The sequence below is a fragment of the Cottoperca gobio genome, chromosome 19 (genome assembly GCF_900634415.1).
Source record: "Cottoperca gobio chromosome 19, fCotGob3.1, whole genome shotgun sequence".
In the NCBI taxonomy this organism is placed as follows: domain Eukaryota; kingdom Metazoa; phylum Chordata; class Actinopteri; order Perciformes; family Bovichtidae; genus Cottoperca; species Cottoperca gobio.
The window spans coordinates 10,611,346-10,634,056 of NC_041373.1; the positions used below are offsets into that span (position 1 = coordinate 10,611,346).

General features: G+C 45.2%; 1 protein-coding gene across 6 annotated transcripts in view; it reads left to right on the forward strand.

Annotated features, from left to right (window-relative positions):
* Positions 1-22,711, forward strand: part of ctbp2l (C-terminal binding protein 2, like) — an 88,352-nt gene that overhangs the window by 59,641 nt on the left and 6,000 nt on the right. For 5 of the 6 annotated variants that reach the window (XM_029456141.1, XM_029456143.1, XM_029456145.1 and 2 more), the window contains 5 exons: positions 11,377-11,531; positions 14,891-15,035; positions 15,927-16,133; positions 20,215-20,429; positions 21,873-22,003. In XM_029456141.1, the coding sequence (XP_029312001.1) occupies positions 11,377-11,531; positions 14,891-15,035; positions 15,927-16,133; positions 20,215-20,429; positions 21,873-22,003 (853 nt within the window). Of the gene's footprint in view, positions 1-3,016; positions 3,761-11,376; positions 11,532-14,890; positions 15,036-15,926; positions 16,134-20,214; positions 20,430-21,872; positions 22,004-22,711 lie in introns of those variants that run through there. The other variant, XM_029456144.1, reaches the window with a different exon arrangement.

Sequence of the window (22,711 nt, forward strand, 5' to 3'; positions counted from 1 at the left end):
AGATTTTTACTGTTATGAAGAAAAATACCCATATTCTTTAATAGGAGCATATTAGATTAAATAGATTTTTACTCAGATTCTGAGAACTCGTGCACATCAAAGCGCTTAAGAAAAGGTTGATCATGGTTGTCTTAGATACTAGGAATGCTCAGAATATTCTCAGGTGATAGAAAATGAAGATACACATTAAAGAAGAGAGGAGAAAATACAAATGGGCAGACTATAAATCCATAAAACATGGATTAATTATAAAATGTTTACATTGCAAATGGTATTTTTTTAATCAGGTTTTCACATTTTTAATATATTAAAATAAATATAGATAAATTCACAGATTTTGTTGGCGACAAATAAGAAGAATAAGTAGATAATGATCTTATTTCAGGTCTTAAATCAGGTTGTGTAATAGTAACTGGGTGTGTTAAAGGCTGACAGACACACGTGCTTGTGCTCAAAGGTGTGGTTGTGGCTTTGCTTTATGGCAACAGAGGCTGGGGGGCGAACAGATGTAGCCTTCAGTACTGGTTTAGACCCAAGTCTGGCTGCTCTACATCTAAAAGAGGAAGTGTGCATTTGTGTGTGGGGGGGGGGACCTGCTGTGCCAATCTGTTCTCATTAGTGCTTACTCGCCCCCTCCAAACATGTAACGACATGCACGTCAACTGCTGGAGTCAGGAGCATATAGCTGTTTGTTAGCACCAGGCCTGTGGCTGCACTTAACCCACTTAAGTCCAGCTACCTTTTCCACTGAGACCTGAACCTTTTGTGGGCTCCTCAGCCGTGGCACCTGCTGGAGAGATCACAGGTATATCTCATGGGAGCAAGTCCCTCTAGGAATAAGTGATCACAAGAATAAACTCAAATTCAACCAGTCCTTTGCGATATTTGAAAGATTTAGCATGTTCAGATCTTCAGATTTTTCAAAGATGCTAAACTCGAGGGATGCTGCAGTTTCGTGCACAAATCCAGATAGAAACACTTTCATAAGCCGAATAATGATAAATATAAAAAATAAAAGTCGAGCCTCAATCTTCGCAAACAAGCATGCTGACAAGGACTGTTTCCCTAGAACTTGTATTTTCAAGCAGCACATGCCACAAGGCTATTCATCACAATGAACACACTTTTTTGATTTACCATTGTAAGAATAACAAAAACTGAACCATTTTGTTTTATGGAGCGCTGAGATCGCTGAATAGATCAGATTCTGGTGAATAAAGAAAGAAACACAGCAGTGTGTCTGTCATTAAGCTTGTTTACTCTCACTTTAACTTGCTGCATAATTTGCTCATCAGTAAGTTAAGTAAGCCAACATCAGAAATGGTTATACATTTTAAAAGTCATTCTGGGCGAAGTAATTAGAAAAAACCTCAGATCCTGGAGGGACTGGACCTCGATAATACCTGTGAACTGAGCAACACTGGCCAGATATAATCTTTAACGGCTTACTTTGGAGCTTATACAGTTTGACCTTATGACCTGTGGAGTTGGCAGTAATCAGTGGCCATTCACAATACCACTGGTGTTCTTTGATACAACATCCCTCCCATAAAATATCCCCAGCATCGCAGAATGGCTTTGTCTTTTGAGAAGCTGTGATCTACCACGTTCCATATTAACATATTGCTGTCAGTCAGCGCCCCCCTTCTCCTGCACATCCTCTAATGTTATTGAAGAGAGAAAGATCAGAGCGGCAGCCGTATCCCCACACTCCATTAAGAGTGTGTGTGTGTGTGTGTGTGTGTGTGTGTGTGTGTGTGTGTGTGTGTCTGGCCGGCTGGCTGGCTGGCTGGCTGGCAGGAAGTGGGGGCTGCTTTGATGGTCACACTCCCTCAGATGTGTCATTGTTACAGACGGCGGCTTGGCTGACAGGCAGCGTCTCTGCTTGTTGGACTCTGGCCGGTGAGAAACAACAGCCCTGATTGTCACCTACACACGTATATAAAATCACACTTAAAGTGGATACACACGATTATTCTGCACGTAAAAAAGGAAAAGTGGCTTCACACCGGGATGGACACATCCACCCGTCCCCTGAGCCAAAACGGCTCGGGCCGTTCTACCTTTCCACTTTACTGTCAGTGATAATCGGTTCTAGCGTGTGACCGTGCCGGGCTCTTTGTCTATTGGTCGCGCCTGTCATGCAGTCGGTGAGGTGTGTGCATGTGTGTGTGTGTATTGATGTGTGTGTGCTTTCCGCTGTGCTCTGGCCGTGCTGAATTGCAGGGAAGCTCCGGTTACATTGTTATTCTAAACGGGGTGTTTTCAGCCGCTCCTCCTTGCAGTCATTCAGCAGAGCGATGTGTCAGTTCGTTCCCATCCCTCCTCTTCCCTCCAGGGACCAAACTGTGAACTTAACACACTCGGCTCTGATCACTTCCCTGATGGTGCAAAAAACAGCCAACTCTACAGCTGTAATGTTATTGCTGGAGTGGTTTGAATGTTGCATTGTTCCTCTGGTTTTGTGTGTGTGTGTGTGTGTGTGTGTGTGTGTGTGTGTGTGTGTGTGTGTGTGTGTGTGTGTGTGTGTGTGTGTGTGTGTGTGTGTGTGTGTGTGTGTGTGTGTGTGTGTGTGTGTGTGTGTGTGTGTGTGTGTGTGTGTGTGTGTGTGTGCGCCATTAAGAGGGAGGTGAGTGTGCATGTCACCATTTCAATCTCTTCCCGGTAACCCGCAAAATGCCGGGTCGGGGTGAGATTGTGTGTGTATGTGCATGTATGTTTGTGTGGTGTTCGAGGTGGGTTGCTGAGGTCTAGATGAAAGTGGAAAAGCAGAGCAGGAAACCAAATAATCAGGAGGGTGAGGGAGGTAAAGCTCAGAGCAAACGTGTGTGTGTGTGTGTGTGTGTGTGTGTAAGAGAGAGAGGGGGAAAAAAAGGGGGCAGGCGTTCTTAAAACACTGTGGAGTCCAGATCAGAAATAAAACATAAAAAAGGGGAGAAGAAGGAGGAGGAGGGAAAAAGGGAGGAGGGATTGTGCTCGAGTGTGTTATGTGTGCGTATCCTATGAAGTGAACGCAGCCGGGGAGTAAATTGTGCGAGCCCAGAGAGCTCAGCTCTGCATGTTCGAGCTGGCACTTTTGATTTAGACACAATTTTTTTTTCTGCCGCAAGATCCTTTTTCTGCCCCTCCTGGTTTATTATCAGCTAAGACAAAGGCAGGAGAAAAAAAGCTAAAGAGAGAGCGACATAGAGAGAGAGACAGAGAGGGACCCACAGTGAATAGATGTTGCGCAGCTGACAGCAGAGGAAGCGGCAGAGAGAGTTTCCAGCCATCGCGCTCCCCGACCGCAGCCTTTTCTTCCTGGGAGATTAAAAAAAAAGAAAGGACAAAAGCGTCTCCCCCCCCCCCACCTTCTCCAACCCGCTACCATCCGATCACCAGCCTGCACGCCGCTGGTGTATGGTGCTTTTCTCTCAGCCCTCAAAGGCATGGACTGAAGATGATGCAGCCGGGGGCTTAGTGAGAGATCGCTCCGCAAAAACCCCTTCCCCTCACCAGCAGGGCCAGACCAAGAGGAGCAACTCCAGGGGAGGGGGGAGGGGGGGTTAAAGGAGTGGAGGAGGAGGAGGAGGAGGAGAAGAAGAAGAGAGAGAGAGGAGTGAGTGGGGGGGTACCCTCCTTGGATTATTGCGAAGGGTCTTCCACTTCCCTTTTTTGTATGTTTTGCTTTTTCCCCCCTCTCTACTCGCCTCAATCATCTTCTGTTTTTGCTGCGATGCGTAGTCTTTAAGCCGAAGAATGTGGAGACAACATTTTCCAGGCAAGCAGCATGTTTCCTGTTTTCTTTTCTGGATGTCTAATAAAGTCTGGCATGTGGGAGGTGGGAGGGAGGTAGGTGGATGGGGAGAGGTGGGGGAGTGTGGATAAGAGGAGGGGAGAAGGAGAGTGAGTGTGCATGTGTGTGTGGGTGGGTGTGTTGTGTGGTCAGCAAGGTAGGCGAGTAGTCCAACATGTAGTCATTTCGAGGTCCAACATGTAGTCATTTCGAGGTCCGCCCGTCCTGCGCTGCTGCACTTGGCTCCGTGTTTTTTTGCTTCCTCTGCGGTCTCGAGCTCTGAGCGCGCTCCGTAGCTCGGGGCAACGGCGAAGAATAAAAGAGCGGGAAAAGGATAGAGGGAGGGGAGGGGAGGTCCGGCGTGGTTATGCCATGGATGCTGTTGACACCCGCTTTTGTCCCGTGGTGGAGTGTGGGTCTGGCCCGCCCCTGCACACAGAGGGCACCATTTAAAATCAGGCGTGCGCTCATTTTCTTGGCAGGGGATGGATTGGTGTGGCGGGCAGCCGGGTGGTGACAGGGGTGGGGCACTGGCTGTGCAAGACAAGTGGCCTTTGTGTGCTACTTTAGGGGAAGTGAAGGGAGGGAAGGGCAGGGAGGAGGCTGCCAACAAAGGGGGCTTATACCCGCCCCCCCTCTCACCCGCTTCACCCCCTCTCTTCAACCACTACAACTCATGCAGTGACCTCGCGCTGTCACAGGCAGATGAAGGGTTTGTGTGTGTTTATGGCAGGTTTTGTGTGTGTGTGTGTGTGTGTGTGTGTGAGAGAGAGAGAGTGAGTAAGAGGGGGGGGGAAGTAGTAAATGAGTAATTCAGCCTCAGTAACCCAGAAGTACAGGCTCTGGCAGAGAGCCATATGAAAAGGGAGGAAACTCCAGCTAGGAAAACAAAGTGTTGTTTGACCCAACGGCACATCTGTGCATTATGCCAAACTTCTCGGTTACTCCACAGTCAAGCTCCTGGCAGTCCGCCAAGGTTGTGTGTGGGTTCTTATTCATTTGTTGCCACATCTATGCAAGTGCATTCCTGTTGTGTCCCTGTTTTCATGCAGATCTCACTTTGCCTTTGCAGCTTGTGCCTCCACATGAACACTTTTTGCACACTGAGTAGAGTTTGATAGCATTTTTGCTGAATATGAATACAATATAGAATCTTCTTATCAAATCCATTTGTAAGTAGCTAAAGTTGGTTTAGCTTCCTTTCTTTTGCACAGCTACTGTATATCTCGAGCTACTGAAAGTCCCAATTTATAGCTATTAAGTGGAAAAGCTTAAATTATTGATGTATGCATGGTAAACCACTGTGTTGGTCTCACTGAACTGCGAAACCACATAATTTACTCACAAATGTAGAGTGATGTCAAAGGTTTTTTTTTTTCCGTTCTTGGCCGAATTATCTTTGGCCCAGCACAGATGCCAAGTTGCATAGAACACATTAACCAAACAGCCAAGTTTTAGTTTGACCTTTGGGCAAGTTACTTGGAGAATTATATTTAATTCGCTACAGCCGATATATAATCAACTGCCAGCGACACTTGCCGTTTCAAACAGGAAATGGGCATTCAGTGATCATTTATTATGAGAAACTTGCGACCTAAATGTTTTCTAGATTCTTTTTTGCTCATAAAAACAGTGCGTTCTGGATTTGGCAATCAAAACTAAACCCTGCACACATATACATATTATACCCCACTCGGCTCCTCCATGGGCATGTTCCTCCACCCACACACAGCCTCCTCCTGTTTGACTGGCTGCCTGTGTTTAGCAGGGGATGTGGGTCATGTTTCAGTACAGTAGCTGCTCAGGGCGGCTCAGTAAATGGCCGTAACTGTTGTCGGTCAGCAGCAGCAGCATCCGCCCCCACCCTGCCCCCCACCCTGCCTTGTTGTCAAAAAGGGGCCACCTGCAAACAGCAGCTTGGGGTTGCTAGGTAACCGGTGGCAGCAGATGATGATCGTATGGCGGACGGCTAAAGTGACTTCTGCTGCTGTGTTCGCTCCTCTCCTCTCCGTGTTTTCTTTCGCCTCCCTTTATGACAACACAACTGCGTGTCCCTGTTCCCTTCTGGTCCCTCTTCGCCTCACACAGGCAACATAACACCAAGAGCAGAGGCCAGCGGTAGGAAGAAACTCTTAGCTCTCCTCCCCACATGATGGAAACTCTGGCCTCATCTCCCATTGCGTCGCTCTGCTGCGTCCTGCTGCCAGACTCTGACTAAGTGTTGCTGGCTCAGGAACCGCAGCCTTTAGCCCGGGCCGGGTTCGGGTTCCACAAGTATTTTTCTAAAGGAATGATTAGAATTAAAATACTGATGACTGAGATGGATTGAGCAAAATAAATAAAGAAAAGTAAAACAAGTGTGATCTCATAAATGCTTGTAATCTACATCAAGGGGTCTAAAGCATCTTCACTGGAGACCTAGATTTCCGAAATAATTTTCATTGTGCCCCAGTTTCTAATTTGACAACTGTGTGATCTAATTGAGAAAAATACATCTTTTTTTAGATTGCTAACTGAGCTCACCACCTTTTAGTACAGGAACTTGAAAATATTTTAGTAAAATAATATCTAGTGGTAAGGATACCAATTGTTCACAAAACAAGGGAGGCAGATGTGTTTTGTCCTGTCGTTGGGAGATGAATAATTAGCATGTAGAGAAACATCAGTGGGATGTGGCTGTTAATGGAATACTATTGGATTACCCAGCTAACATCACTTTGAGCTCTGGTTACTTGCGACAAGGAAGTGTTGATTTCTTTGAAATCTTTTGTATTCATCCAAATCATTTTATAGGTTATTTGCTAATGAAGAAAATTAGTTGCGGTGTGTGTGTGTGTGTGTGTGTGTGTGTGTGTGTGTGTGTGTGTGTGTGTGTGTGTGTGTGTGTGTGTGTGTGTGTGTGTGTGTGTGTGTGTGTGTGTGTGTGTGTGTGTGTGTGTGTGTGTGTGTGTGTGTGTAGACATGCATTTATTCCCTTGGCAGGTAAAACCCACGACAGCAGCTGCCTCTGTCAGGGAAAATGTACTCTTCCCAAATCAACACACACACACATTCGCAGCCTGGCAACAGTTTAGCAACAAGAAGAGGAAGAGAGAACACAGAGGAAAGGAAATGAGAGGGATTAATTAATGGAGGAAAGAAATTAAGAGCACACGCTGCCTCCTCCAGTTCTGCCTTCAATGTGTGCATTTGTTGACATTTGATGCACTTTATGCATAACATTGACTTATATGAATATAAAAGAATAATAATCGATTAGTTGTCAACTATTAAATGATTCGCTAACAAAAGAAATGCAAAAATTCTCTGACTCTAGCTTCTTAAATCTGAATATTTTCTGGTTTCTTTGCTCCTCTAAACTGAATATCTTTAAATTGTGGACAAAACTAGATTGTAAAATATCAAAAAAACATTCACTTTTTAACCAAATTTAGCCCAATTTGATACTCGAGACTTTTTCTGAGCCGTAAGACGTGTGGGTGAAACGAATGAAAAGATTAAAGAATATTACTCTCAATCTACTGTATCATCCTCAGTAAAGTCCTGTGACAGTGCACATTCTATAACCTGCCTGTTTGAGTTTCTAATATCATGAAGTTTTAACATTTATGTTTTAACGCATGAAATAATATTCCAGATAATTACGCACAAGTATCTCCATAGAGAGAAAAGGTGCTGAGAAGGGTGTCATGAATGCATCACTAATCAGAACCGTGGTATTGGGCGGCTGACAAACCCAGAGGTTCTGGTTAAGACCGGTTTGATGTACATGCTGTCAGTGTACCACAAGGGGAGTGTTGCCTGTCACCTCCCTGCTTCCCTTGCCCAAATACATCATCTCCTCTCCATCAAAATCAGCTGAGTGACAATCAATCAGTCACACAGGAGGACACACGCACGCAAATACACACTCCGGCTCCTCCGACAGAAAGACAGAGTGTGAGGGAAGGAAGGAATATGATAGAAAAGGAGGAGAAGGAATGACAGCTGAGGTGAAAGGATGGCAGTGAAAGGAGGGCTGGTGATTACAATTGAGGAATGATAGCGGAGGTAGGGAAGAGATGTATGTGAAAATGGAGATAAAGGAAGGAGAAGCGGATACATGGTGAGCGAACACAGATACAGAGCTAGACAGCGGCACGCGGGAGGAGCTGTCAGAAGATGCTATCGTACAGGGAGAGATCTGGGAAAATTCAGCGCTGCAGAAGAAGATATGGGGAAATGTAACGGTGGAAGAGTCGGTGAGAAGGGAGATTGAAAGAGTACGAGACTGAAAGGTCAGAGAGAAACTCAGTGGATGATTCATGGAGTTCAGCCTGTCTAACTTCTGCCTGAGGGTTTGACGCAGCCTGCCAGCCGCTCTTCTCCCCTACTGCCTCACCCACAGCTTCTCTCACCTACACACCCACGCCTGTCTATAATCTGTATAAGCCTGTAACTACTGACTTACATGAAGCGGGGAGAAGGTTACAGGTGTTCTGGGCCTTTTCTGTGAGTCAAGGACAGCCTTGCATGCGGCAAACCTGCAAATGCATTGATCAGGCTTTTTTTGATATCCTCTTTGAATGAAATGACTGTGTGATGTGAAAGAAGTTGCGTAGGATGCTGAAATCAATCAACTCAGCGGTTCCGATCCTCTGTTCTCTCATTGTTTTGGCTTCTCCTGCACGTTTACGATGTGAGTTTGAGCAAACAAACTGATAACCCCAACATATGTCATCTGGCCAGCACTGTGTGGTCATACAGTGGTTAGCAACTAGCTGGTGAAAGACTGGTGGAGACCAAAGCAGAGGTCAAAGGAAAGTGAATAATAGACCTATTTTCATTACGTGGACTAAAGTATTTTAGCGTTCCAAATAAATGCTAATGTTACTCAGTGTATGCTGGATGTGGAACTATTTGTTCGCACTTCAACGTTAGTGCTGGAGCTAAAGATTCTTTTAATTATCGCTTCAACTCAAGGGGATGTTTTGAAAATGCCTTTTTATTTGATCAATAGTCCAAAACTCAAAGATATTCAACTTACAATTGTATCAAACAGAGGAAATCAGATAATCATTATATTTGAGAAGCTCAAATCAGTGGCTGTTTTGTATTTTTTGGTAATTAATCAATTATCATAATTGTACATTGTACGAATGTTCAACTAATAAGCTAATTTCAGTGCTTTGTATGCCTATTGTGCACCCTCTCAGACGTGGTCAGGCACTAAATGCACGAGCGCACTCTCACACCCTCACCTCGGTTTGGTGTAATGGACTCTGTCTTCACCGCCCAGCTGCCTACATTAATATTCAACGTGCTGTCAGTTGCAGATGTGGCACAGACAGCCGAGTCTCCACGCCTCACCTTTCCCGCAGTCATGTCACCCGTCTTGAACAGAGAATGTGATAAGTAGGCATGGAAGCAGTGATGGTGGTGGGCTTTGGGTGAAGAGGAGGAGGAGGAGGATGGGGGAGGCGGCTGTCTGTCTGTCTGTCTGTCTGTCTGTCTGTCTGTCTGTCTGTCTGTCTGTCTGTCTGTCTGTCTGTCTGTCTGTCTGTCAGGAGAGAATACATCTCCTCTGCCCTTTGCACCGGGAGTGTGAGGGGAGCCTCCGACCTCAACTCTTTGGCGCAGATGCCAGCGGTGCCAAAAATAAAGTGCATTAAAACTGGCAGCCAAAGCCTGTTAAGTGATCACCATGACAATAGGCAGGAAGACAGGAGGAGACGACACCTCCGCTCCGATCCCCGCCCCACACTCGCTTTCTGAATGCTTTCTCTGCGTCCTTCTTTTCTGTCCTTTATGTGCTCTCTCTCCTTTCGTTCTCTCTCCCTCTTCTCTGATGTCTCCTGAGAGCTCGTAAGGCCAACAGGCTGTGTTTAGTCTATTTTTAAGCACGCTTTTTTTTTTTTATAATGACATTTTTTATTTCTCTGTCTCGCCGTTTTTCCTCTCCCCCCACCGGTTTGTTTCCCCACTGTGCGTTTCAGTCCTGCCACACACACACAACTTTCTCCATTTTAAATCTGCTAATCTCACCTTTATCTGCCCTAATCAGCCTCCTCTGCTGCAGTAATCCCACTGAGTTTGTCCCTAATGAGCACTCCTCCACCTCTCCTCTCCTTTCCCTTCCTCCACCCTTCTCCTTATCTCGCCCCCGGAGTCTGACGTCATCGTAATCTTCGGGATAACTTTATAACTTTAAGAGCCCACAGATGCACACACACCTGCGTGTGTCACACTTAAGCATCCAGATGCTGATCTTATCAGCAAACTAGAAGAGAACAGCAAAACACAAGATAAGAAAGTGATGTCATGAAATCACACAAACACCCCCGTAAGGGATGTTGCTGCTTTAGGTCTCTTATGGAGCGATATGTTTTGCCAGCTTGGACACATCCATAGCTGCTGACTAAGAGTGAGGATCATGACCTGGTCAGTGTTAGGGCGCCAGTACTCAGAGGGGATCAGTTGCTTTTCTTCTCAGGTCCTTCCATCTCATTCCGCTCAGAAGCAATATGAATATTGATGCGCCTGCTTAACAAGAGATGTTAACGTTGCATGAAGCAGCGCACGTAGCTATCTCGGTCCGACACGTCTTCTTCAGCGGGGACGTGTGAGAAGGTCGGCCCACTGGGGAGCTCGGCGCTTTTAAAAAAAAACTGAATTGCGACGCGGACTTTGTCAAGTGCGCTGAAGTGCAGATGTGAGTTGGCTGTGGGGTTTTTTTTTTTTCTCCAACGCTCTCCATTTCAATGATACATGGCTCTTTTTGAGGAAGGGCAGCAGTGAAGCTTCTTTCTAAAGGCCCCCCCCCACAGCTGCTGGTTCCACTCACGAGGCAAATGTAGGATCCTCTCTCTTGAAATGAGAACAAAAGTGTATGTGTGTTAGTGTGCAGTTGTCATACGTACACACAAGTGAGTGGGTGTGTGCGTAAAACCTGTGTGCGGCTGTCTGTGTGTGTGTGATGTAATTGTTTGCGAGCCGTGAGACCGAGAGGATTCCTGTAAGTGAGGCAGTGGTCTAATCCAGTCTTGAGTAGGCGCATTGATTTATTGAGCAACGCTTGGTAGTTCGGAGAAGCCCTGCCTACTGCTGTTTCCTAATCAGCAGATGTACACACACACACACACACACACACACACACACACACCCACACAGGAGGATATGATCATCTCAATCTTTTTTTCTCCTTCAAGAAAGCAGAAATAAAAACATTTGACTCCAGCTGGCAGTCTAATAATTTGACTTTGCAAGAGCGTCAATTTGCATTTTTTTATTACGTATTTACAGATTTTTGGCATAATCGTTTGTAATACTCTTCATGATTATCTGTCGCAACTAAACCAACCATATCACGAGTAGAAAGGGAAAAGAATTGAGCTTAAAGGGTGCGACAAAATGATGAGACGAGAATACATTTCTTCACTCAAACCTAGTGGCGTCTACACACGCAGATGGTTTTGGGCTACCTGACACTTGTATCACCGCCACAATGAAATCATATTGACCAAACAACCGTAGGGTCTTGACACAAATGTTTCCGTAGGGACTATTTCTTTCATTCTCTCGTACCCAAAATAATCTTCCTTCTCTCCTCCATCTGTCTCCAGGTATTCGGCCCCAAATCATGAACGGGCCAATGCATCCGCGCCCCCTTGTGGCGCTGCTGGACGGGCGCGACTGCACCGTGGAGATGCCCATCCTGAAAGACTTGGCGACTGTCGCCTTCTGTGACGCTCAGTCCACACAGGAGATACACGAGAAGGTAGAAAACACACACACACACACACACTCTCTACTTTCACACTGCTCCACACCAGAGCGGCAGAAAGTTGATGGAGGAATGGAGCTTGTCGCTCACCCATGCCTGCCTCTTTCCCTCCCTATCACAGCTCTGAGATGTGAAGCGCGTTATATTGGCCCCTTACGCACTCGCCAGTTAAAATATAGGGGCTTCATTATGATTTAATGTCACATTGTGGCACAGAGCGTGATGCCTATATCAGTGCCATTGTTCTAATAGAGAGTCTTGTATGGCGGGAATGCAGTGTAATTACTTTGGCTTGTAGAGGCTCTTTATTGCTTTTTATGCAGCGCCGTGGCTGCAAAACAATATATGGCCACAGAGATGGGTATCTCCAAACTGCTATCTCTCCATCTGCAGACGGAGTGAGAGCCGCTACATCTTTCCTCTCGCTGTTTTTATGAAAATGGGACATATTAAAAACGAAGCATTTACATAGAGATCAATTCAATCAAAGACCTTGGGCGGTGAGGAGAAGCGGGGAGCGGAGAGCTTTTTGTTTGTTTTAACACTGCCTTATCAGGAAAAACATGATTGTAATGTTCACCTCACCAGCATATTCAGCAGTTCACAGTAATAACGTGCGGTCTAGATACCCGGAGGGGTGGTGTAGATTGAAAATGTCCAATCTCTTCTTTTTTTTGCGGCATTGGATGCGGAGATGCAGCGCCGATAATTCAGGGAGTTTCAGTAGGATGCTTTCAGGCCAGACAGCAGCTGCCACACTCTCCTCCATCCGCAGCAGAAAATACAGAAGCTCATGGGAAAGGCTTGTCAAGGTGGAATATAAAAAGTGGCCCCTGAGGTTATTTCAGGTCGTCTGCCCAGTAATCCCTTTCTTCTAGGGTGATAGGGGTATGATGAAACGCACAGCCGAACGCTGATCGAGATCGCGTTACTATAGCACTTCAGTGAGACCAAATCCTGCACGCAGCACCTGCGCTCCAACATCCAAACTTCTCCCAGTTGTCGTGTCTCACTGTCACATGTGGCTTCTAGAAGCTGGATGATGGCCCAGAGTCAACATCACCTTTCACATTGTACACTGCCTCTTTATCCAATTGTCGTGTTAAGATTAGGGCTGCAACTAATGACTCCTTACGTACGTAAATAATCTATTGATTTGAGTCTATGAAATGTCAACAAATGTCTAAATTACGCGTTAGAGGGAAACGGTTTGCTTGTCAAACTATTCTTTTAAATCCATTTTCACTCAAGTGTACAGCTTTTTTTGATTTATTGAGGCTTTACTTTGCCGTCTATTCACACAAAGAATTTGTATTTTTATAAACTGTCCTCTCTCTTTTACTCACATCTCTGCTTCACTGCTGCTGAATTGGATTTAAAAGGTGCAATCAATAAAGAATCACAGCTTTCTCTTCAGTGTTTTTTGTGTAATGGTTAGGGTTGTTATCGTGGCATTATCACCCTTTTTGAGCAGCTAAAAAACAAACATTTTGAGCAGCACATTTGTCCTGCCAGGTGGAATAAGTCTGTCGTCAGAGTTACAACCAACTGTCATCCACACGACATCCACACTGCTCGCTAGTGGGATGACCTCACGGACATTAAATCCGTCCCCAGTGAGCCACGGAGTCAAACATACACACACTAAACTGTACAGTACGCGTATCACTAAATCGAAACTCCTTTGCAACAGTATATTCTGTCTCTTACGCTCAACCAGGCCAGAGAGGGAGGCCTCGCTGCCTCGTCAGAAAAGCCCAGGCATCGTCCGAAATTGTAGACGCTGAAAGCAATAAGGCTTTGGTTACACTGGAGAGGGGGGGATATGGATTGGATCAGAGTTTCCATTAAAGTGAACTACATTCAGAGTGGATATTCCCTAAAGAAAAAAACCTTCAATGCTCACGCTAAAAGACTCCTTCTCTAGCTCAAAAAGTGTGTGTGTGTGTGTGTGTGTGTGTGTGTGTGTGTGTGTGTGTGTGTGTGTGTGTTAACCTTGAAGTAGTATCTGGAAGGCCTGTCCGGTAAACTGCTCCAACAGAGCGGTATGGAGATTCAGACCTAATCTGCTAATCACAGCAGGGCTAATGCAGTTTGGCTGGCGGTGAATGCAGAGCAGTTATTTAGGCGCTGACAGGGTCTGCAGCTGATACTGAGGGGGGGAATAGTTTAGATCCACAACAGGCCAGGTCACCTTGTCCATGTCAAGTAGCAGAGCAGCGTTTCACAGGGATGCGCCCCCCCAGAGGTGACAGAATTAATTTATTTTTCATCCTGAGGCGAACATTTTGTGATTTTCTTCACCAAGGTTGGTTTTAAGCAGGAGATCTCAACAACTTGTTAACAGAATTGAATTAAATTTGGACCAAAGTTAGGTTACGAGGCGAGGAACAACAGATTAGATTTTGGACTCTGGACTCAACAGCACCATGTTTATTAACCCCTCCCCCATGTCCATTTCCCCACCATCCAAGTTCAATTTTGCGGGTACATTTTAGGGTTGGTGACGTCACTGGGGGAGTATAATTTGAGATTTCACATTTGTCTTGGAGAAACATTTTCTAATCTCCCTTTGCCAACTTTAAATTGTAATACAAGTCGAGTCAAATTGATCTATACAACCATACTTGCAAGTTTGTCCAATTCACTGCCGGTCTGTAAAAGAGACAGTGTGTCAATGCAGCTGGTGACCATGTGATGTCTGTAGTGAAATCTCAAACGTTTTGTTAAGTGTCCGGAGTCATGGCAGATGTGATTTTCATGGCTCCTCTGGAAGGAATGTGATCTTGTGATTGTCATGAGTTCCTATTAACTCAAATGGACTAATGGCCATGTTGCTGCATGAATGAATGAATGAATAGATAAAATGATATATGGCACATTAATTAATGAAATGCTGTCATTGAGAAAGCGTATAATTCAGTTATCACACTAAACTTTGGAGGTCTGCACGATTACGGGCAAAACGGAAATCTCGATTATTCTTGATTTAACATTTAGATCAAGATTATTCAACAGGATTATTCATTCACAAACTATTTTTGCACTTCCACATATAAAGAAACAGCACTGCTTTTACTGCCATGCCTACAGTCCTGGTCCTTATTCACAGTGCATCTCCTGAAAGCAAAACTTTACTCCATACTCTTCAAAGCATCTTGATCGTCCCCTGATGTCTGGCTGTTACTTTTAAGAAGTGCTTGATGTCGATATGCAGTGTGTTCCACGCATCTTAAACATCAATATCTCACCCAATCGTGTGCATCTAATTGTTGGAAGCCAAAATCGTGATAGCGATTTAATAATCTATTATTGGTGCGGCCCTAAAGCTTTGTGAATGTGTGTTCCTGCAGGTGCTCAATGAAGCAGTGGGAGCCATGATGTACCACACCATCACCCTGACCAGAGAGGACCTGGAAAAGTTCAAAGCCCTACGCATCATCATCCGCATCGGGAGCGGCTACGACAACATCGACATTAAGGCTGCTGGAGAGCTAGGTACGAACGCGTATTGACTCATAAGCGTGGCGTTAGTGCTGTTGTATGTACCCGAGAATAGAAATGGTACTTTAGTCACATTAAGGATACAATATATAAGGAGTGACTTTGCCTAATGGTGGACTGCTACAGACAGCATGTGAATCGTTTCTTGGTTCTTTTTAACTATGGATTTTTTCAAAGGCTGAATTAAAGAGTCAGAGGAATGGTGGACATCCCACTGTGAGGCAGAATGTTCAAAGAGACAGAAAGGGAAAGACGCACAGAGAGAGGAGAGTTCAGTCTTCTCTCTGTACCACCACCCAGGCTTATATCAGCAGGCTGGTGGCTCAAACAGCCCTTGCAGTTGACAAAGCTGCCATTTTCCTGCCAATACGAGATACTGTGTCTAACTGCCACCCACTCACCGAAGGCGCTCTGCCTCGCAACGCAGGAGTCAAAAGCTATCGTGCCTGGAGAAGGCGGCGCTGATATGGCGGCTGTTCTCGGGAAAAGAAAAGGGGTCATTTATTGAGTGCGCTCTGGCTTTTTTATTTTTATTTTTTTTGCAGTCCATAGACGGCTGTGCTGTTACTCTGAGATACAGAGTGGGATAAGGACATTAGAGGAGAGCAAGGGCAGGCAGAAGTGCTTAAGTGTCGATAATGGAATTCTTTGTGTTGTTGGAGGATAGACGAGGTAATACCACAAGGTCAGAAGTTTGAATACTCTGACGGCAACACAATTATGAGCATTCTACTGGAGGAGATCTGGACAAAGTGTCTAAACCTTGCTGTATTATGCCTGTATACGTTTAGATAGAATAGTGCCTATTCTTGTCTTAAAAGCAAACTAGATTAATTTCCAACTGTTGTGCTTTGTGTGTGCGTGCGTTTGTTGTTCTTTCTTTAGGCATTGCTGTGTGCAACATTCCCTCGGCAGCTGTGGAGGAGACGGCAGACTCCACCCTGTGCCACATCCTCAACCTTTACCGGCGAAACACCTGGCTCTACCAGGCTCTCCGGGAGGGCACGCGGGTCCAGAGTGTGGAGCAGATCCGCGAGGTGGCGTCCGGCGCCGCCCGCATCCGTGGCGAAACCCTCGGCCTCATCGGCTTCGGTTAGTATCATTTACTCTGTCGTTGCTTTTTACTTTTCCTCTTATTTCTGTTGTCATTTTATCTTTTTTCACTCTCTTTTCCTTGCTCTCTGTTGTGTGTTTGTATATCCTCTCTCTGCTCAGTGTGCCTTCTGTGTTCCTGCCCTGATAAGGTTATTTCCCCCCCCTCTGCCCGTCCCACAGATTATCTCAAGGTTGTCTGTTTCGCCTCCCTCCGGGCTGGCTTCCCTTTTCTCCGCCACACTGTTCTCTCATCCCACCGCTCTAATGCTCACCATTATATCTCCATTATTCTCTCTTCTTCTGTTTTGCACTCTTCTTCTCTGTCACCGCGGTCCCTCGACACCTTGCCCTGCCATAATCGGGCCCCTCATGGTGGACTGGATTCCGCCTGTGTGTGTTTGTTACCGTGTGTTTTCCCCTCCCTGCACCTGTTCTTAATGCCGATTGTGTGTGTTTGTGCATCATTCTACCCCGTCTCAGCATCAGTGGGCTGACGGACGCTTTGTCCTCTCAAAATCCTTTCCAGAGTGCCACCTTATCTGTGTCCACATGCACTCCCCACACACACAAACACACATCCTCCCCCTCCCCTACAGGCCCCAGACAGCCTCCTAGACTTACTGTGCCCAAACAGCAGGTCCTGCCAGGGAGAATTCACCCCCAATCTATCTCTTTCTCACTGAATCCGCCCACCTCCAGCCTCCTCTCCTAGTCTTTCTGGCTCAAGCCATCTCCAAAACAATGTCCATTGTCAGCGGGAGGTTGGGGAGAGCGAAGGCCTCCTGGTGTTTGTTTGTAGGACTGTGCACATACAGCCAACTGCACGACTATGTAGGCTGAAAACACACCGAATGAAAAGAAGAAAACCTCTGGCTCTGGGGCAACAATAGACGCAGGAGTTACCTCAAGTAACAATCGCGCCACGGTTTTATTCCTTTACACTAACATAAGTGTCGGGCTTCTTAAGAATACATTAATTTGTAATAGTATTGATTTGGCTATCACTTCCTGAATTAGTTTGCTGTCAATGAGATTACATTTTCAGAAAGAAGTATTTTGAATTGTGTAAATGATCACAGAAGGATACTTTTAAATCACAATACTTTATCTAAGGAATAAAGCCACCTTTTCCTTCAGCTTAAAGGATTCACAGGATACCAGTCCTGCACTCACAAACTGAGGCAGTTGGAGTGGAATCTTTGCCTAAAACTCAAATGTAATCTGATATTTATAAGATGTGTAACAAATGTGTACCCACCGTATTCTATTTGTTGTCCTAGTTATTATGAATACAATTTGGTCTGGTGATAGGGATGTCACGATAACTAATACTTCGGTATCAGATCAATGCCAAAATTATGAAACAGTGACGCTACTCGTCCGGCGGTTTGAGACTAATCCGAAAGGACGCGCCCTACTTTACCCCTGACAATACTACATTGTAAACGACACAAATCAGCAGGAATAGAGCTAGTTAACGTTCGATGGTAGCAGCCGGTAACAGAGGTGCCGTCGACTTGCATTGTGGTGTGTTCAAGCTCTACTCAGTAAAAATAAGTACTGGCTGAAGGTAAATTATAATGTTATCATGATGTGTTCAAATGTAATTTTCTATAAACACAGTTGTTTGAAGGAGATGTTTTCACAGCAATATAAAATAGATAATAGACAAAAACAGTAGCAAACGTAATAAAGGAGTGTATGTTCCAGTAGGCTACATGGGAGAAATGCGAGAAATGTAGAATTTCGCTGGTATTGGTATCGACTACTTAATTTCTGGTTTTATGATCAAATATCAATATCAAATACTATATGTATTACAACAATATTGTATAGATGACTACAATATTTATTTAATATTTATATTTCATAAAATATTTCATAAAACGTTTTTGATAAATAATCGTCAGTAAGCTAGAACCGTCTGGTAACCTTTACGGTAATGCAGTCTTCAAAACAGGAAAAGACAACACTCAATATTATGATATCCAAAATCTAAGACGATATCAAGTCCCATATCACAATATCAATACAATATGGATATATTACCCCGCCCTAAATACATTACTGCAAAAGTATTTATATATTATTATTAAGTATGTCATAGTACAAATTATTATTACTGAAAATATTTAGAAATAAAGTTGATCACTTAATATGAGAGTGGGTGTGTTTATGTTAGTCAGATAATTCGGTATTACTGTTAATAATCTTTCAGTCAGATCATGTTATTGTTGTACAAATGTATATCGTCCGATTTAATGATTTTGTAATTAAAAACAACATTAGTTATGAAGTTGAGCGTAAAGGTTTATTCTTCACATTTGAAAACAATAAAGAATCCCTAAATCTCTAAAGGTCCATTAACTAGTTATTCTTGGTGCTTTCAACTGTATCTCATGTTCTTCTTCAGTGGATGGAGTTATGCTGGCGGGAGTTAGCCTTTGCAGTATGCTATTTTTTGCATTTGCGATATCATGACATACTGTATATCGAGAATGGAAGTAAATTCACCAATACAATAATCTGTTCAGGAGAAATCCGCAGCAACAGCATGACCATTTTTTGACTGCCAGCTGCACTCATTGACTCTGAATGGGCTGTTTTACAAAAGCAACATTCTTTCCCTTCATGTTGGCCCTGACCAATCACCACCTCATCTGCCGCATCGCAGCAGACAGAGTTGAAAATGTGTTGTGACCTCAGAATTGAGTGCAGAGTGTCGTCCTCACCCTTTTGACTGTGGATAAATGAACAACACAAAGCAAAAGACTACCACCAAGAGTTTTTGCAGGAGACCCTCCTGGTTACAGTAGATTCTCTCTTTTAGTGGCATTGATTGCTGTGGGAAGGTAGAGGGGGGGGGGGGCTTACAAACACAAAAAGGGAACAAACGTTTTTGATTCGCCAGTTTCTCCACATGAAAGGAAAAAGCCACACAAAAACAGTAACAGTTTTCCGAGTGCTACAGAACATCATTTGGAATTAGAGATAGTTGCAGATACAGAGAACACCATCAGTCAACACCAGGCTTTATTGTAAAACTCTCCAAATCAAAGAGATGGCGTTTCCCTCTAAATCCACCACTTTGCACCAATTTTCTAACCATCACGCAGGCAGGAAATTGTTGTAGAAACCGCTTTGGTAAATCAGATTGAAGTGCAGCCCCAAGACGATTTCTGTTTCACAGTGAAAAACTCATTCCCCTGCTGCTGCTTGCTGCTGCTGCTGCTGCTGATGCTGCTGATGCTGCTGATGCTGCTGCTGCTGCTGCTGCTGCTGCTGCTGCTGCTGCTGCTGCTGCTGCTGCTGATGCTTGCTGCTGCTGCTGCTGCTGATGCTGCTGATGCTGCTGATGCTGCTGATGCTTTTATTGCTATTTCAATCCGCACTTAGAACCAGCAGCCGAATGCAACAAGTTCTTACTTTCTACTCTGTGAGTGGTCAAATAATATTCTCTGAATTATAGGGAATAAAGTAACACAGGGCTACACATAGCACTTCAGGGAAGGTTGATTGGAAAGAAATATACTGTGATCGCTTAAGAATAATGGAGTCTTTAGTCTTCAGTCTCTTAGGTCTCAGACAAAGAGAGGACTTTGAGAGCGTAAAGGACCTTTCTCGATCCTGTTCACCAACAACGACATCCAAATCTCCATCACCCTCTTGCAGCAGCTGCTGCTGCACAGGAGCATGCCCGCTTCTGGAGTCAAACGCTCCAGCAACAGAGCGGTGACAGACAGAAGAAGAGGCTAATATGTTACAGATTCAGTTTCTGATTCACAGCCTCCACTAGAAACCAGCGTCCTCACATTCTCCATCAGGCCTCCGCCACTTATCACTAATTAATAATTTTCTTTCCAACAACAAATCACTTATCATCTTATCTCTGGTTCACATCTCTTTGCTGCTTTAATGTGATGTGATATGTACTAAATGTGCCAGTTAAAATCCTAATAGTTAGCATTTATAGTAAGAATAAATGCAGTTTGTGACATAAGCTGATGGTACAAAAACGTTGACCTCTCTGCTCGTGTGCACATACATAAACACAATTCACTTCCTGGTGTGTCTGCAGGTCGTTCGGGCCAGGCAGTGGCGGTGCGGGCCAAGGTTTTCGGCTTCAACGTCCTCTTCTACGACCCCTACCTGCAGGACGGCCTGGAGCGCTCGCTGGGCGTCCAGCGCGTCTACACCCTGCAGGACCTGCTCTACCAGAGCGACTGCGTCTCCCTGCACTGCAACCTGAACGAACACAACCACCACCTCATCAACGACTTCACCATCAAACAGGTACGTGAGGCAAAAAAAAGCGTGGCATCCAGACAGAGCGGAACATCCCATTGAACAGCCGTGTCCTGACCTGGGCTTAATGCAAGCGCTATCTAGCAGGTAGACAAGCAGAGCCGCTGGTGTATTACCACTCTGTCAGCCTGGAGGCTGTCCTAAAGAGCATTATAGACGGTAGAAAGAGAGAGGGGGTAGAAAAAAAAGAAGAGAGGAAAAAAGCCTTCCTGCCTGCACATTCCCTGCTCTTTATCTTAAGCCCAACCAAAGCTGGACACAAATTCATTCCTTTGCTCTGTCAAATGCAATTAGCGCCAGCCCACGGCTACAGCAAATATATCGACTAGACTGCGCAGCGGGGGGCTGAGAGCACTGTGAGGGGAAAGTGCTGTTCTCTGAGTCAATAACTGCACTCCGAGACGCTGCCCGGGGCGACACCTGCAGGGGAGCCGGGGAACTGCATGGGCTAAAGAAGCCGTCTCCCTTCTGTCGACTTCTCCCCACGTTGCCACTCAATGTTTTCCTCCTTTGTCTTTGTCTTTGTCTTCTCGTGTATCCTTCTTTCGGCAATGTGTGCGTTACAATATGTGAGGAGACAAACATGTGAGGAGACAAACACAAGTGGGCGTAGGGTAATGGTCTAACCTAGTTAACCGTGTGTCTTTTCCAAAGCTTATGATTCTCAGCTGCCTCTTAAGTGCCGCAATGAAAGAACACTTTCCTCTCTTTCCTCACCAAAAGTCTTTGGCAGTCGCTTTCGGCTTCTAAAGTGGAAACGTGTGTGTGTGTGTGTGTGTGTGTGTGTGTGTGTGTGTGTGTGTGTGTGTGTGTGTGTGTGTGTGTGTGTGTGTGTGTCAAAACCACCAAGGCCTAATAAAAGACTGCCTGCCAGCGTAAAGGCTTTTCATGCCCCTGGATTTCAGCTTTTGTCAAGATTAAGGGATTACTTTCTTCTAAGCATATTCATTTGATTTTTTTTCTTCCTCCCTCTTACACTTTTTGTTGTGCCCCCCCCCCCCCACACACACACACACACACACACAAGCGGCATGGGGTGGTGGCGCTGCCTCATCTTTCAGCTCGCTCCTCATCCTTCATTTCATCTCCTGCTTTTGGATAAAGACTCTTCTCTATCCCACATCTGACACTCTTTTTCTCCCAGGTGCTGTCTGTCTCCTAGATCTTTCAGGTGTCAGGCACAACAATGGTGTCACAGATTTTCTTTTTCCCCATCTCAATTTCCATCCCGTGTAATATGCTTAAAGACCCTTAAATGCAGACATCCAATCCAGATTGATGTCCCGCGTTAGATCAAACAGATTAATTTGACTGTCGGGCTGACGAGACACACAAACACACCCACATCTGCTCATTTGTCTGTAAACAACTGGCTGTATCTCTGTTCTTCTCTGTTGATTTGTTTGTATTGATGCATCTTGTGCGCTGCAGATGCGTCAGGGTGCGTTCCTGGTCAACACTGCGCGGGGAGGCCTGGTGGATGAGAAGGCCCTCGCACAGGCATTGAAGGAGGGCAGGATACGTGGAGCCGCCTTGGACGTTCATGAGACGGAGCCCTTCACGTAAGTGTACACACACACACACACACACACACACACACACACACACACACACACACACACACACACACACACACACACACAAATCCCTCTCCAAGCCAGACAGATGAATGCTTCACTTAGAGAGACAGATGGCAGACAAGGAAATAGATGGCTTTGCAGGAAGGGAAAGAAAGCAACAAATTACACAGAGTGAAAGAGACGGAGAACCTTAAACAGCTGAAGAGAAAGACAGGCAGACATGTGACGAGTTAAAGACTCCTCATACTCTTCTAAAAGGCTCCTACAAGGCACGGAGGGTAATGGAATTCAGGAGATGGAGAGCTTCCTTTATTCCCGTCAGAGGAAACTAAATACAGCTATAAGTGCAGATGGATGGTTGAGTGTGGAGAGGTACAACAAAGAGTGTGTCCTCTCCTTCAGGCGTCCAACAGGCCTTTATCAGGACTATTTTAAATTAGTTAAACAATTAGCTGTCTTGCTGTCACTGTACTGCAGCTTTCAGCTACAGTCTTCATTTCTATTTCCTCTCCTGTTCTCGCACCAGAGGGCAAACGGTTTGACACTCCTCCCAGTTTTCCACCTTTCTAAGAACCATGTTCCCCATCTCAGGGGGGGCGACTGGTGTCGATGTGTTGTTCACGCATCAGAGGCAGTTAGGGAGTTTGGAGGCTGCTTGTTTCTGGCCGGCTGCTCAGCTGACTGGCTGCT